Genomic DNA, 13,738 nt, shown 5'->3' with positions numbered 1-13,738 from the left:
AAAAAAGAAAAAAGCAATGTGAATGAATCTTCGCCAATCATTTTAGAGAAATCTTAACATCTAATGTATAATGGAATTTGGAAATAGCGTAGTATGAAAATACCAAGTAAACACAGAAATGCAACCACCATCTTGGCATCTTTTGTATAATGAAACTTGGCTACCTTGGTGTAATCTGAAAATCGCCAAATAAATCTATTATCTTGGCGTAATGTGTAAATCGTCAAATAAACATATTATCTAGGCGTAATATGAAAATCACCAGGTAACCTATTATCTTGGAGTAAGTAAATCTATTGGCGTGTCAAGTAAATCTATTAGCTTGGCGTAATGTGAAAATCGCGAAGTAAATCCTGGGGTCTGAAAAATATACAAGTATCCAAAATTAAGTATGTCGATTTCATTCCCACCTATTCAATCCAAAATTCGATAAAGATTTACAAAATTGGTAACAAGACCATACACCAAATTTCATTTGTCCACGTCGTTACGCTTTCGAATTATCATACACACAAAGGGTTCGGCTCTTTTAAAGAAAGGATCAAAAGTTTTATAATGATCAATATTATTGATGTTAAGATCTCATTCTAAATTTCTTTTGACAAAGTTGTTATGTTTCCAAGCTATCATACTCACATACTCGCAAATTAACAGTAAAACAGTACTGTTCCAATGATAAACTTATAGGTTTATTTTGATCCATCTAGTTATTTACGTTTTTATTTCCTCGTATACATACATTGTAGAGAGAAAGTACAGAAACCGTCAAAAAAATTCGAACTCGAGATTTTGACGAATCTCCACGTTTCAGACACCCTGAGTTCGAAATACATATTTTGGAAAAATGTCCGTCTGTTCTGTCTGTGACAAAGATAACTAAAAAACGCCCCGATCCAGACGTATGAAATCTAGCATACAGTCTTTACACGAAATTCGAAGATTTCTATCAAATTTTGAATACAATCTGTAGAGAGGAAGTGCTTTTGGCCGGCTGTTCGAATATATGTTAACACAATAATTAGAAAACGAAGAAAGTCAGATGGATAAAATTTGATACACATATTTAACATCTATAATGTCCACCTGTCAAATTTTGAGCAAAATCCAACAAGCGGTTGACTGTCTGTCGGTTTGTACTTTCAGAAATATGTAAAAGCGATAATTCAAAAAGGCAGTAACTTAAATATATGGAATTTGGTATGGGATTTTCTGACTACGACAGAAACTTTCTACTGACTATGTCAAATGTTAGTTTCAATCAGTTGACAAATACTGCATAAAACACAAATTCAATTTTCGAGGAATATTAACCGCATGCAAGAGATCAGTCGCCAAATAACTTGGCAAGAATGATACGATAGATGTAATGAAAATGCTAAACTCACGCCAAAAGTTAATGTTTCGTAATTATTGTACGCCAATACCATTTAAGGCGTTCTCTGCCAAGATAAGTTTATTAGAAAGTACACGAGAAAGTTTTGAGAAGACTACTCCCACTGTTGATTTAGTTACCTATCCATCATCTCACATGATGATGGGTAGGCAATATTTCCAACAAACGAATTTCAGCCAATATTTAACAAAAAGCTGTAGTTATGGTGAAAAGATCACATACCACAACTCTAAATCTATAATCAATATCATTTTGATTTAACGTGTTCAAATACGAACAGAGATAATACCAAAGATGTGTTTTTCGAACACAGGAAACTATGAAACACGGAGATTAGGCAAAATTTCATGGATCATTTTTTTTTATGATGATTATTCCTTTTTTGTCAATGAGAAAGTGAATATCAAATATCGTATTACGGATTTTTATGGCGTCACATACTTTTTGTCCCACAAGATGTGAAGCATAAACTGATTTCATTACTTCATCAGAATGATTTTTTAATATTCTTCCATTAACAACAAAAATGATTAAAAACATCAGCTGAATATTATTTTAATTGCAAATCTTCATTTTCAAATACATTAGACTTCCAATTAAACTTTTTCAGAATAATTTAACTCGATTCTCTACTCATTTTGATTTCCTGACAGCTTTATATAGATGCTAATTTATCTTTGTGGTAAATATTTTTTCTGCTTAACAATTCAGTTTTTTAAACAAATTTCTTTCCTTGTTTTAACTTCCAAAAGCACTCGCATGTTGTATATTTAATTGTCACCACTTTTAGAAAGCACGCCAGTAGATTAGATTCAATGCTGCATCCTATTTATGAAGGTGCTTGAATTTTTGGCGTCGTTTTTATTGTTATTTATTCCCTCGAGGGGCACTTCAGACAAAGGAATGAGAAGATTCCATTACGGTTGTTGATTTTCGCTTCTTGGGTTTGCACATTTAGGATATGGGTTTGAATTACCTCCACTTCCATGCAGAGCCCGACTAAGCCTAATTGGGGCCCGGGCAAAAACTTCTTTGGACCCCCCCTCTGCTTCCCTACTTTAGTGATGAAGAACCGAACTTTATGGAGGTATTTAAATTTTTCACTTCATTATAGATATATAACAAGAAAATTGACTAGAACCTAAAATAGTTATAAAGTCTCGCCCCTTCCAATGGTCAGACGAAATACCTTTCTGTCCATTTTATTGATTTTCTGACAATTCTATGCCATTATTAAAAGGATATAGCACATCTGAAGAGCCAAAATCTGAAGAAGGAAACGTAAAATAAACTTTCTATCCGATTTGGGAGCCCCTCTCTGATGTGGAGCCCGGGGCAACTGCCCCGTATGCCCCTGCCTTAGGCACGCCGTGTTTCCATGCCACTACCGGTAATGGACATAGGACACAATCCTAGTTCCTGACTCCGCACAATTCCGATGACGGTAATTCAGTTTACATTGAATGCTTAGGCAGAGTAACTCTAACGTGGTTACTGTTACCTGCTATATGCATTTGCATATCGGTAGCTTAGCGGAAAAATTCTCGCCTGCTTTGATTACTAGCTAATGCAATGGATACTCTGAACATTTAAAATTTTTGATTTCTTGGGGAAGGAAGCTTCATGATGAATCGTCGTAAGATAAATATTCGTTATTTCATCATTTACGAAGCATGTGCGATGAGCTGAAAATAAAACGGGCGGAAATAAACGAAATCGGATTAGTCCAGGATTTTTATGCTAGGTGAGAGGGAGATAACATCTTTAATTAGGGAACATGCGAGAAAGTTTCGGAGAAATCACTCCCTCTGAAACCGAAACTCGCGTGATTAAATCATTCACTTGCAGAAACAAATAAAACAGACGCCCAAAAGAATAGGCAGTATATATGAACCCTTGGCACTCAGATGTTTCCTCTCAGGCACCATTCAAAACGGAGCATCATTTTGACGTTGTACTTATTCATTTTTTTTACTTCTCATATACGTAGTATCCAGAAAGTATAGTATTCATATAAAAACTGGAACTCGAGATTTTGACAACCATCTACATTTTAGACCTACCTGAGTTCGAGTTTTGGAAAATGTCCGTTCGTTTGTCTATCTGTGACAAAGACAACTCAAAAATGCTTACCTAGAAGGTCGAAATCTGTATACAGTTTTTACACCAAATTTGTACATTTCTATCAAATTTTGAGTAAAATCTGTTCAGAAGTCCGTCTGTCTGGTTGTTTGAATACAAATGGACTCAATAATTACAAAATGCAAAGAGCTATGTAAATAAAGTTTGGTTCACAGGTTTAGCATGTAAAGTATAGATAATTATCAAATTTTGAACCATATCTGCCAAGCAGTTTACCATATGTCGTTCTGTACTTTCAGAAACATGTAAACGCGACAGTTTAAAAACGCAATGAATTAAATATATCAAATTTGGTACGGGAATTTGTGACAACAAGTGTAATTTTGTGTCAAATTTTTGTTCCAATCGGTTGAGGAAAACGTGTTTAAAACATAAGTTTGATTTTCGGATACTATTAACGTATGCCAGGGATTAATCGCCAAATAACTTGCCAAGGATGATACGATTGATTCACTAAAAATGTTATATTCACGCCAAAAGTTAATACTTTGTAACTATTGTACGCTAATGCCATGTAAGGCGTTCTCTGGCATGACCAGCTTATTAGAGAATATGAGAGAAAGCTTTGGGGAGACAATCTTGATGGTTAATTCTGATTGTTAAAAAATATCTACAGAGTGGTACGAAATTGCATATTAATTTTTCAGCGAAATTCAACTTAAAACATTTATATAATTTATTTTTCTAAGCTATAAATAAATCTTTGCATTAAGTGCATAATTATATGCATCGAATTACTTTTCTGTGCTAAGAATTAATTCATAGCCTACAAGAGCTAGAATTAATTTGGTGAACTAACAAGTTGAATTAACTATAGAACATAGTGGTCAGATTTAAAAGAATGATACGATTTAGCGAATGCTTAATTCGGAGTCTTCATATTCGCACATTTAGGTATCTGCATGTAAATAAGAGGGGGAAAAGAGCTATCGAACTGCGCGTCATGTACAGGTAAATGACTTCAGCCGTCGTTCAGGTAAAGGCAATTTTTTTTTATTTCCTTCCTGTCTTATTCAGCTTTCTTCAATAACAGACGACAGCTTGATACGTGCGAACGATAGGTCTGCCGAGCAAGTGATAGATCAAATACTGAAATAAAATAAAAGAACGATGATGACGTTTAAAGAGCAAGGCCACTGGAGGATTTACATTTAAAAAGAATTATATAACGACAATTATGAATGCTAAAACTTCAAATCTAAGAATTAAAAGAATATCGTGAAGATTCATTGCTGCAGGCCAATAAAATAAAATGATGGTGAAAGAGGCCAAGGTGATAATTTTCCTCTTGATTTTCCACTTCGTGTTTTTCATTTTATAATAAAAGGAATCGAGAATGCTCATTAGACATCTTCCCACAGACCGCTTGGGTTCAAATTTTGGATCCAAAACTGAATCTAAAAGATCTGCTGAAACTTTTGGATTTAGCAATCATCCCGTTCACCAAGCTCGGTAGGTTTTTGATTTATCATACTTTTCTGAACACAGAAAAGCATCCTTTCCATAGATGTAATTTGTTCAAAATTAGGCGCAGATCCATAATATTGGTAAAATGATAATATACTAAATTTTTTGTGTTTCCGAGATCTTATGCGTACGAACAGACATATAAACAGGGGGTTATTGTTGCTATTGGTTATAGGATCAGAAGGTTGCGTGTTCATATCACGTCCGGGTCACCAATGTTGCTACTGACGATAGGCGAGGATCAAACTCGCAACCTTTGGGTTCGTAGTCGAGTAACATGACCACAAGACAAAAGAAATTTCTCATGTCTCGTAGCTGTTATCTGGCTTATAAAGCGTCACCACATCAGCCCTCAGAGAGATTTAGATTAATCAGATACAGATCTGTAATTCTAATAATACACGGTGGCATAAAAACCAGCAGGAGTCCTCTTCCCAAAATTTTATCGCATTGCTCTCTAATAAAGATGTTATTCCTCTATATAAAGATGTTGAATGGCAATGGTGTACAATAATTAAGATTTGGAGTGAAATCAACATTTGTACAGAATCCATCGTGTGATCCTTGGAGAGTGTATTGGAAATGAATCCTTGGCAAGTGGTCAAAAATATCCAAAAATTGAATTTGTGTTTCTCACACGTTTTTCTCAGCCGATTAAAAGACAAATCTGACACAAAACTGCACATGTAATCATAAAATCCCAAAGCAAATTTGATATATTTGAGTCACTGCGCTTTTGAATTATCGCGTTTACTTATTTTTAAAAGTACAACCTGACAGACAGTCAACCCGTAGTTGTATTTTTGTATTTCGCTCAAACTTTGACAGGTGTCTACGCTATAGATGTTAAATCTGTGTACCGAATTTCATATATCTAGCTCTTTTCATTTTGAAGTTATCGAGTTAACTCATATTCGAATAGCCGGACTTCCTCTAGACAGATTTTACTCAAAATTTGATGGAAATATACAAATTTGGTGTAAAGGCAGTATACCACATTTCACTTGTCTAGATCAAAGCGTTTTTGAGTTATCTTTGCCACGGAACAAACAGATGGACATTTTCCAAAATTATGTTTTTTGAGTTCAGAGAGTAGACCTCTCTGAGCTTCGAAATTCGCCGAAATCTCGAATTCAAATTTTCTGATGATTAATCTAGTTTCTCTATACGTCGCATACGCGAAAGTAAAAAAGTTGCGACACTAGTTATGTCATACGTTAAGAGAAAGCAACATCAAGTGACAAGAATAATGGGCAAGTGGTACTGTGGTGCAAGATGGCTACTTTGAAAGTGACTGAGTTTCCAGGTAGATAAATAAAGTAGTTTCATCTCAACAGTGTTAGCCTCAAAACTTTTTGACACCCTCCCCCCTCCAAGCTCATAAAACGGCACACAAATTGCAATTTTGGTGTAAACTTTATTCGTTCAATGTTATCAGCAAACTTTTTTTTTTTTTTTTTTTGAGTCGCAGACTTTTAAAATGCATAGACTGATCGACATTTCGCGGTTGAAGTTACAGTCGATTTTAAGATTTATTTGAAATTTCATTTCGTACGTAGATCAATAAAAAGATTCCAGGCTCTAGTCCCACATATTGTAGTATGATAATGCTTTAAACTTGATTCACTAATTTTCTTTTTATTTTTAAAAATCTACTATTAATCATACAGCAAACGGTAACGTGCCTATACGCACGCATAGAAAATTCATATATTATAATTGCAATGTGCGTACAGTAAATAAAACAATACAACATTAAAAAAAATTTGAAACTTTTCAACATCATTAAAATTAGAGAAATGTTAGTAAGAAATGAAATTGTTATTAATGAAAAGAGCCACATCACTTTCCATTTTTTTGAATTTAAAGTGCTCGAAAAATAGTTTTGCACTGTAACCCTCCAAACGCTAAAATTTCGATTAAATTTTAATTAAAAACCTAATTAAATCAACCTAATCCAAACCCTAATTAAACTTTTTAATATAAGCACCTACTACCCAAAAAATAACTTCTTGTCAAATGAAGTAGTTCTTAATCCAATAGTCTGCTCTGTACATCTTTTCAAATGATTTTTGAATTATAACAACGTCATGCAATTTACCTGTAAACGGTATCATAATTTTATTAGTAGTTTAATTTTAAAAAAAAATTACCATTAATAAACATTGAAATTTTTGTTATTAGCTTTGAAAAATTCATAATTTTACAGAATTAAATTTTCAAAAATTCCACTGTCTTTCAAGTGCTTGGTTATAGTTAAATGAGATTTATTTCCAGTTGAAAAAAAGGCTAATCAAAAGCAGTACAATGGTATTTGAAAAGAATAGGCTGTGAAAATTAACCTGAATTTTTAATTATGCTAAATATTTCCTATTAAAAGTTGATTTTTTTTTGATCCACAGAGAAAAATTTTAAAATATATAAAGTAAAATGAAATCTAAAAGAGCCTTCGAGTAATTGTACTTACTATTATAGGATAATCACATTTGTATTCCGATGCTTTGTACTTTTTCACCAATCCAGAAATAGGATAGGACATGCCATGGCTAAAAAAAAATAAAACAAGCATGCTAGAACTTCAAAAAGAAGGAGAGAAGAAATGGAAGAGTAAAGAAAACAAAGCACTCAAATGAATTCCAAATAAGAATTTTAAATTTTAAAGCAAATTGAAGAAATATCCACATATCAAAGTCTATGTACCACAAATGGACCCCTGCATTTCCAAAACCGATGCCGGCAAAAGTACTGGCCAGATGCATTTCGGATCGTGCTTCATAGTCATCGCAATTCTTCACAGCTCTGCCAAAATAATAATAAAAAAGCATATATATTTTATTATTCTTAAAGTAATAATTGATGAGATTATGGCATTAATTTTTAATGCAATAATTAATTTATATTTGAAAAGGAAATGCGAGTGTCGGTGCTTTATAGAGCGGATTGTAAGTTACCAAATTCTACAAACATACTTTAAAAGGAGAGAATATGAATCCTGAACTAATTTTTAAAAAATTACTTAAGGATGAGTAAAGATTATTACTTATTTTTTTTTTCTGTCAGTGCTTTACAGAACAGACTATTAGATTTAGAGCTACTAAATTCTACAAACATACTCTAGAAGGAGAAAATGTACATCCAGTACTAATTTTTCAAAAATTTTAATTAATCAAAATTTAAATGAAATGTTGATTTTTCTGCCATACATTTCAAAAATATTACAGCCTAAATCTGATTTGTTAAATTATTTTTAAGATAACTTTTTAATAATAGCAACTTATTGCCATACACTTCTTTTCTAAATTCTTACAATTAAAATCTTTTTTCTGCATGAATATTAATAACAGATTTCATTGTTACAATGAAATTCAAACTGTTTCCTCAAATATTTAATAGCAGGATTTTCTTTCAGTGTTGAAATGTAGGAAAAAAAAAAGAGTTTCTATTTATTTTAGAATTTACATGAGGAATCAGAAAGTGAAGTTATAGTATAGGAAAAGACAACGTACAATTTGAAATAGGTAGTCCAAATACTCAAAGCAAATTTTTAATAGCACTATGATGCTACACAACTCGATTTAAAACAAAACAACTCTTCTTTTATTGAGAGAATCGTGAACATAAATTTATGCAAAAGAAATTCAATTGAAATTAAACACATCCAAGATTTCTGGCAAAACCACTAGTCGGCAAAGACAACTATTAAATGCAAAAAAAAAAAAAAAAATTTCAAAATATGCAACACAAGTGTAACATTACATTTCAGATGCATTCATATAACAGTTATAACCTGATCATTGAAAATATACATTTGACTAGGAATTAAAATATGAGTGGAAACAGTTATTGGTATCCATAAATTCATAACAGGAGAATAAAATGTTGAGATGTGATAATACTTTTTAAAATAATATCATGAAAGCAGAAAAAAGAGAGAGAGAGAGAGTTTACCTTCTGAAATACTTCTGGATTGTTCTGAGAGCCTTCATGGACCAAATATCACTGATGGGGTTGCTTCCTTGATAAGCTGGACGAAGAACAGGATTGGCAGGCCTTGGGGTTCTTTCATTAAATGGAATTGCCGTATAGGATTCCAGAGCATGACTTAAAAAAAACAAAAAACAGAATTACACAAACAGATGCATAATAATAGTATATTACATTAACAAGTTCTTTAGCAAATTGACTGACATGTCACTCACATTCGTGTGACAAAAAAAGTTCTCAGTCAATGAAGAATATGATTTGAGCAGAACAAGCCTATGTTTAGTTTATATCTCCTTGTTTTAACATGTTGATTGGCATGTGAATTGCCTGTGTTTCAAACATACTATCTAATTAGATATTTTCTTGTTTTCTACAATTAAAAGAGTAAACAAGTAAGCATCTTCTCATATAGTGATCCAAATCACAGGCATCAATTATGGCAGTGAACGTATTAAAATAAATATTTTTAATAGGGTTTATAGTATTTAATTTTTTTCAGTTTTAAAGAATATGAACTGTTTGAGGTAAGGCAGTGTGAAAAGATAATTAAAATATTCAAAAAATTTAAATTCAAATATCGAAATGGGATTTATAAAACTGTTAAGATTATGAAATATCATAATTTTTATCCACAGGGATGTAATATGAAGAACAAGTAATAAAATACATAAATTTTCTAAAAGAAATGAACTCTTAGAAACAATCAATTATGATTCAGTATCTCTAAAAGTATATTAAATGAAAGCAAAAGCTATAATGAATGACCCCTTCTCACCAAAAAGAAATTTCTTTCATATGTAAAGATCATAGTTATTACATGCATTAAATACACTTCACTTTTAGTACATTTTATTATATAAAGAAAACATGTTTAATAAAGATTACATTGGCCTTGTAACAACGATTCACAGATTAGACACATAAGGTTATTATTGATGTGCGATATAAATATCCCAGGATTCATATAAGCTAAATTTAATGGGGAAAAACTCCTTTCTAAGGGTTTATGAGGAAATTTGGAAAGGGTAAGGTGTCACTTTCATTATCTAATTATGCACTTGATAATGTTCAAAATTACATTTTTACTTAAATATCCCTCATATTGAAGAATCCCTTAGCAGTTTCAAATGGAAAAAATAATTCCAATAAAAATCATATTTATAAATCTGATACTAAATAGGATTCAGTTTTATATCTTCTACAAAACTTTCAACATGCAAACTAACAAATACAAATTCCGATATATTATATTGAATAAAAACATTTCAGAAAACTACTGGTATTTTTTTTGAAAATAAAATCAGCAAGGTTAAGCATTATGAAATGTAATATGCATACCATAACACATCAAAACCAGAATATGCTGCTACTCTCCCAGGCATATGTAGAGTATGCAATGGATCTATTATACCTAAAGTAGGTCTCAGAGCTCTGTGGGCAATGCCTGTGAAATTTAATCAAATACATTAGGATAAATGAATAATTATGAAAAAAAAATTTAATTTAGCAATAAACAATGCATTACATACATATTTGATACATAATTTTTTACATATAGCTGTTGAGAGATAAATAAATTCTTCTTCAATATTTCCTTGCTTTTTTTTTTTTTGTAATATGAGATTGCTATCTCGATTTGGGGAAAATTAAAAAATCAATAAATCATCCTCAATAATGTATTCCACTTTGAAAGGAATTGTAATCAGAAATCTACTTTTTTCATTGTAGTCTAGCTGTGATCCAGAACCATATCTATTGTTCTTCCTTTACAATAGTCAAAAGGCACAGAAGGAAGAAAATTTAACAAATAAGAGAAATATGAAAAATTTTGTTTAAAGAGAAAGGAAAGTGTTAATAAATTAACATGACATGATTATAAAATAACTTTTACTGTTTGAAAGCATCTAGAACTAAAATTAATGAAGAGGACAAAACCAAATTTATAATTAATAAAGATTAAGGAAGATGAATTCCGAAAAAAAAGTTACCAATTTATACATAAAGGTAGGTATTGACAGTGGCATATTCTCCAACATTGGTTACCCAGTCAACAACAGCACTTTTTACAGATATATTACATTTAAAGTAATATGAACAAATCATTGAATAGATATTTCCAGAGAATTTTAATTAGTTGCACTTTTTAAAAGTTATCATTGCTCAGTTTAACATCATAATAAATAATCTTACCATAAACAATTTTGTAATAAGGAGGGACTTCAGTGTTTTTGTATGCATGTTAAAATATGGTTCCATTTTCTTTTTCCCCTAACCATGCTAAAAAATTTTTTTTTCTTATTGTCAGCATTGAAGAGCATGATTTTGGAAAGATATTTTCAGCGTTTTATGGAGTTGGTTTTTCACCATATATCTATAATTCCATAGTTTGTCACTTAATTTCCGTAGCAACTACGAAAATTCTGTATTTGTTGGTGGGTATGCAGAGGCAACTTTTTAGAATTGATGCATTTAATTGCAAAACATGATATTTCATGATTATTTGGTGCGATCTGAAATGGCTAGCAAAATTTCAATTACTTATATGTCACCAGAAATTCAAAAAGAATTTATTGTCAATTTGGGAGATAAAGTTCATCAACATATCATCAGACAAGTAAAAAAAGACCAAGCATTATTCGATTACACTCAACAGCATCCTAAATACTTTTCACAAAACCAAATAAGATACGCAATGATTGGAAATCAGGAAGTACAAGTAATGGAATCTTTTATAGATTTCATTCGAGCAAAAAATAAAATTGCTGAAAAAATTTGACACATGATTTTGTGTAAACTTGAATCTGAGGATCTTGATATAATGAGCTGCTAAGATCAAACATATGATAAGGTTCCTATTATAACTGGAAGACATTCAGGAGTTCAGTAAAGAATAAAAGAAAGAAACCTTAAAGCTGAAATCGTACCTTGCTCAATTCATTCGTAAAACCTAATTTGTTTACATGGTGCTTTAATTGAGGCGAGTTCAATAACTTTTTTGGTACATTAGAACACTGCTAATTACGCTATTCCATGTCCACCCATTGTTGGGAATTCTGACAGCAGCTAAATGCAAAAGTTTAAAAAGGATTCAAGTTACGCAGTGGAGCATAAGAGTTAACCAAATTCGATAAAGGCAGATGAAAGCTTAAAGGAAAGAACAAACGCAAAAGCTTTGCTAGTTATGATGTAGTCATTTTTTTTTTCTTGAGCCTCTGGCAACCTGTGCTACATGAAGTGAACGATAACAAAAATATTTAAAAACTCGGAAACTCCGTACAAACATGCGAGTTCGACAAGTAAGTGCTTTGTTCATGGTGCTGATAAAGAAAGAAAAACCGACAGATGGCGTTATGCAAAAAATATGTGTGAAGATCTTGGAATTTCCATAGTACCTCTAAGATGCAAAATGAAAAGGCACATTTTGGATGATGAAAGTAGAAATGCCAACTTCTCCTATGAAAATGAATTGAGATGCAAACTGTTTTCTTCGTTAAATGGAATAATTGTAGAGATTTGTTAGAGGTTTCAGCAGCTAAGGAATTTTCAACCTTTCTAACAATAGCTCTACTATTACATTTAAACAACACTGAATGTAATCTAGACCTAGCATCTTCCGAAAATGAGGATTGATCTTTTTTTTTAAACTTAACCCTGCACAATATACAATAAAAAATTCATTCCTGACAAAAAGTTCTTTAAAATGTCTGTAAATTTTGCAATTTTTTGGATTTCAGTATCTAAATAAAAGGCCTACACATTAGGCAGCTGAGACTCATGATATACTACTGTGATAAACAAAGATGTACACTTGTTAAATTTAGAATTTGTTGCAATTTCCATCCAATAAATAAAAATTAAAAAACGATTCTGAAAGATATTATTTTTGCATATTATTATTATTGTAACTGTTTCTTTTGACAGATGAATTAAGGGGAAAAGATCAAGAGTAAATACAGAAGCTTTTATATGATTGCAGAATATAATAAAATACAACCAAGTTCCAAACAAATATATAATAGCAAAAATATAAATTTTAATTGATGAAAGTTTACAAGAATCTGTGCGATTCTCTGATAAAAATTTGTATTTTTTTATTTATCTAAGAAGTACAGAAAGATAAAACACATCAACAGTGACAACAGCAAATTAAACAATTTCAATACCTACTAAGAATGGATATGTTAAATTTCATTATTTTTTTACATATTTATTAAAACATTATAATATTTCTTTAGTTATACAAATTTATTAGAAATATGTAAAGGGAATATAAAATCTTTCATATTTAAAGTGAGTATATTACATGTGGAATTACTAATTATAAAGTACATATGAATAAAATTTAGATATCAAGGTTTTTAAAAAAAAATGCAAAAAATTCATAATATAAATGACACAGTTTCAGCACAGAATAATGGTTCTTTGTAGAAGAAGAGGATAAAAAGCTATATAAAATATATTATAATTCTGAACAATAAAATAGATGGAAGTGTAAAGAAATATATCACATTCAATCAATTTTGAAGCCAAACAAAAATACTTTTTTAAGATGATTACTTAGAAATTTTCAGAAACAATGTACTCAGAATAGTTTTATTTTTGAAACTTATTTTTAAGGAATTAAAAAAATCATTACATAGTAGGTTAAAAACTTTTACTAAAAGTGTGGGAGAAAAAAAAGAGTAAAAAATTTTTCACAGCTCATTCTATAAAGTGAATGATATGAAAAGCAGTATGCAAAGTGAAGCCACA

General features: G+C 31.1%; 1 protein-coding gene across 1 annotated transcript in view; it reads right to left on the bottom strand.

Moving 5' to 3' along the window:
• Positions 1-13,738, bottom strand: part of LOC129965624 (hydroxyacid-oxoacid transhydrogenase, mitochondrial-like) — a 34,219-nt gene that overhangs the window by 13,558 nt on the left and 6,923 nt on the right. Inside the window, exons 8-11 of the mRNA XM_056079681.1 lie at positions 10,325-10,430; positions 8,951-9,103; positions 7,703-7,801; positions 7,470-7,548 (exon numbers count right to left, since the gene is read on the bottom strand). Coding sequence (XP_055935656.1) covers positions 7,470-7,548; positions 7,703-7,801; positions 8,951-9,103; positions 10,325-10,430 — 437 coding nt within the window. The remainder of the gene's footprint in view (positions 1-7,469; positions 7,549-7,702; positions 7,802-8,950; positions 9,104-10,324; positions 10,431-13,738) is intronic.

Source organism: Argiope bruennichi, chromosome 4 (assembly GCF_947563725.1).
Source record: "Argiope bruennichi chromosome 4, qqArgBrue1.1, whole genome shotgun sequence".
NCBI lineage: Eukaryota > Metazoa > Arthropoda > Arachnida > Araneae > Araneidae > Argiope > Argiope bruennichi.
The sequence above is the reverse complement of the archived record's forward strand: the minus strand, read 5'-3'. Positions and strand labels throughout refer to the sequence as shown.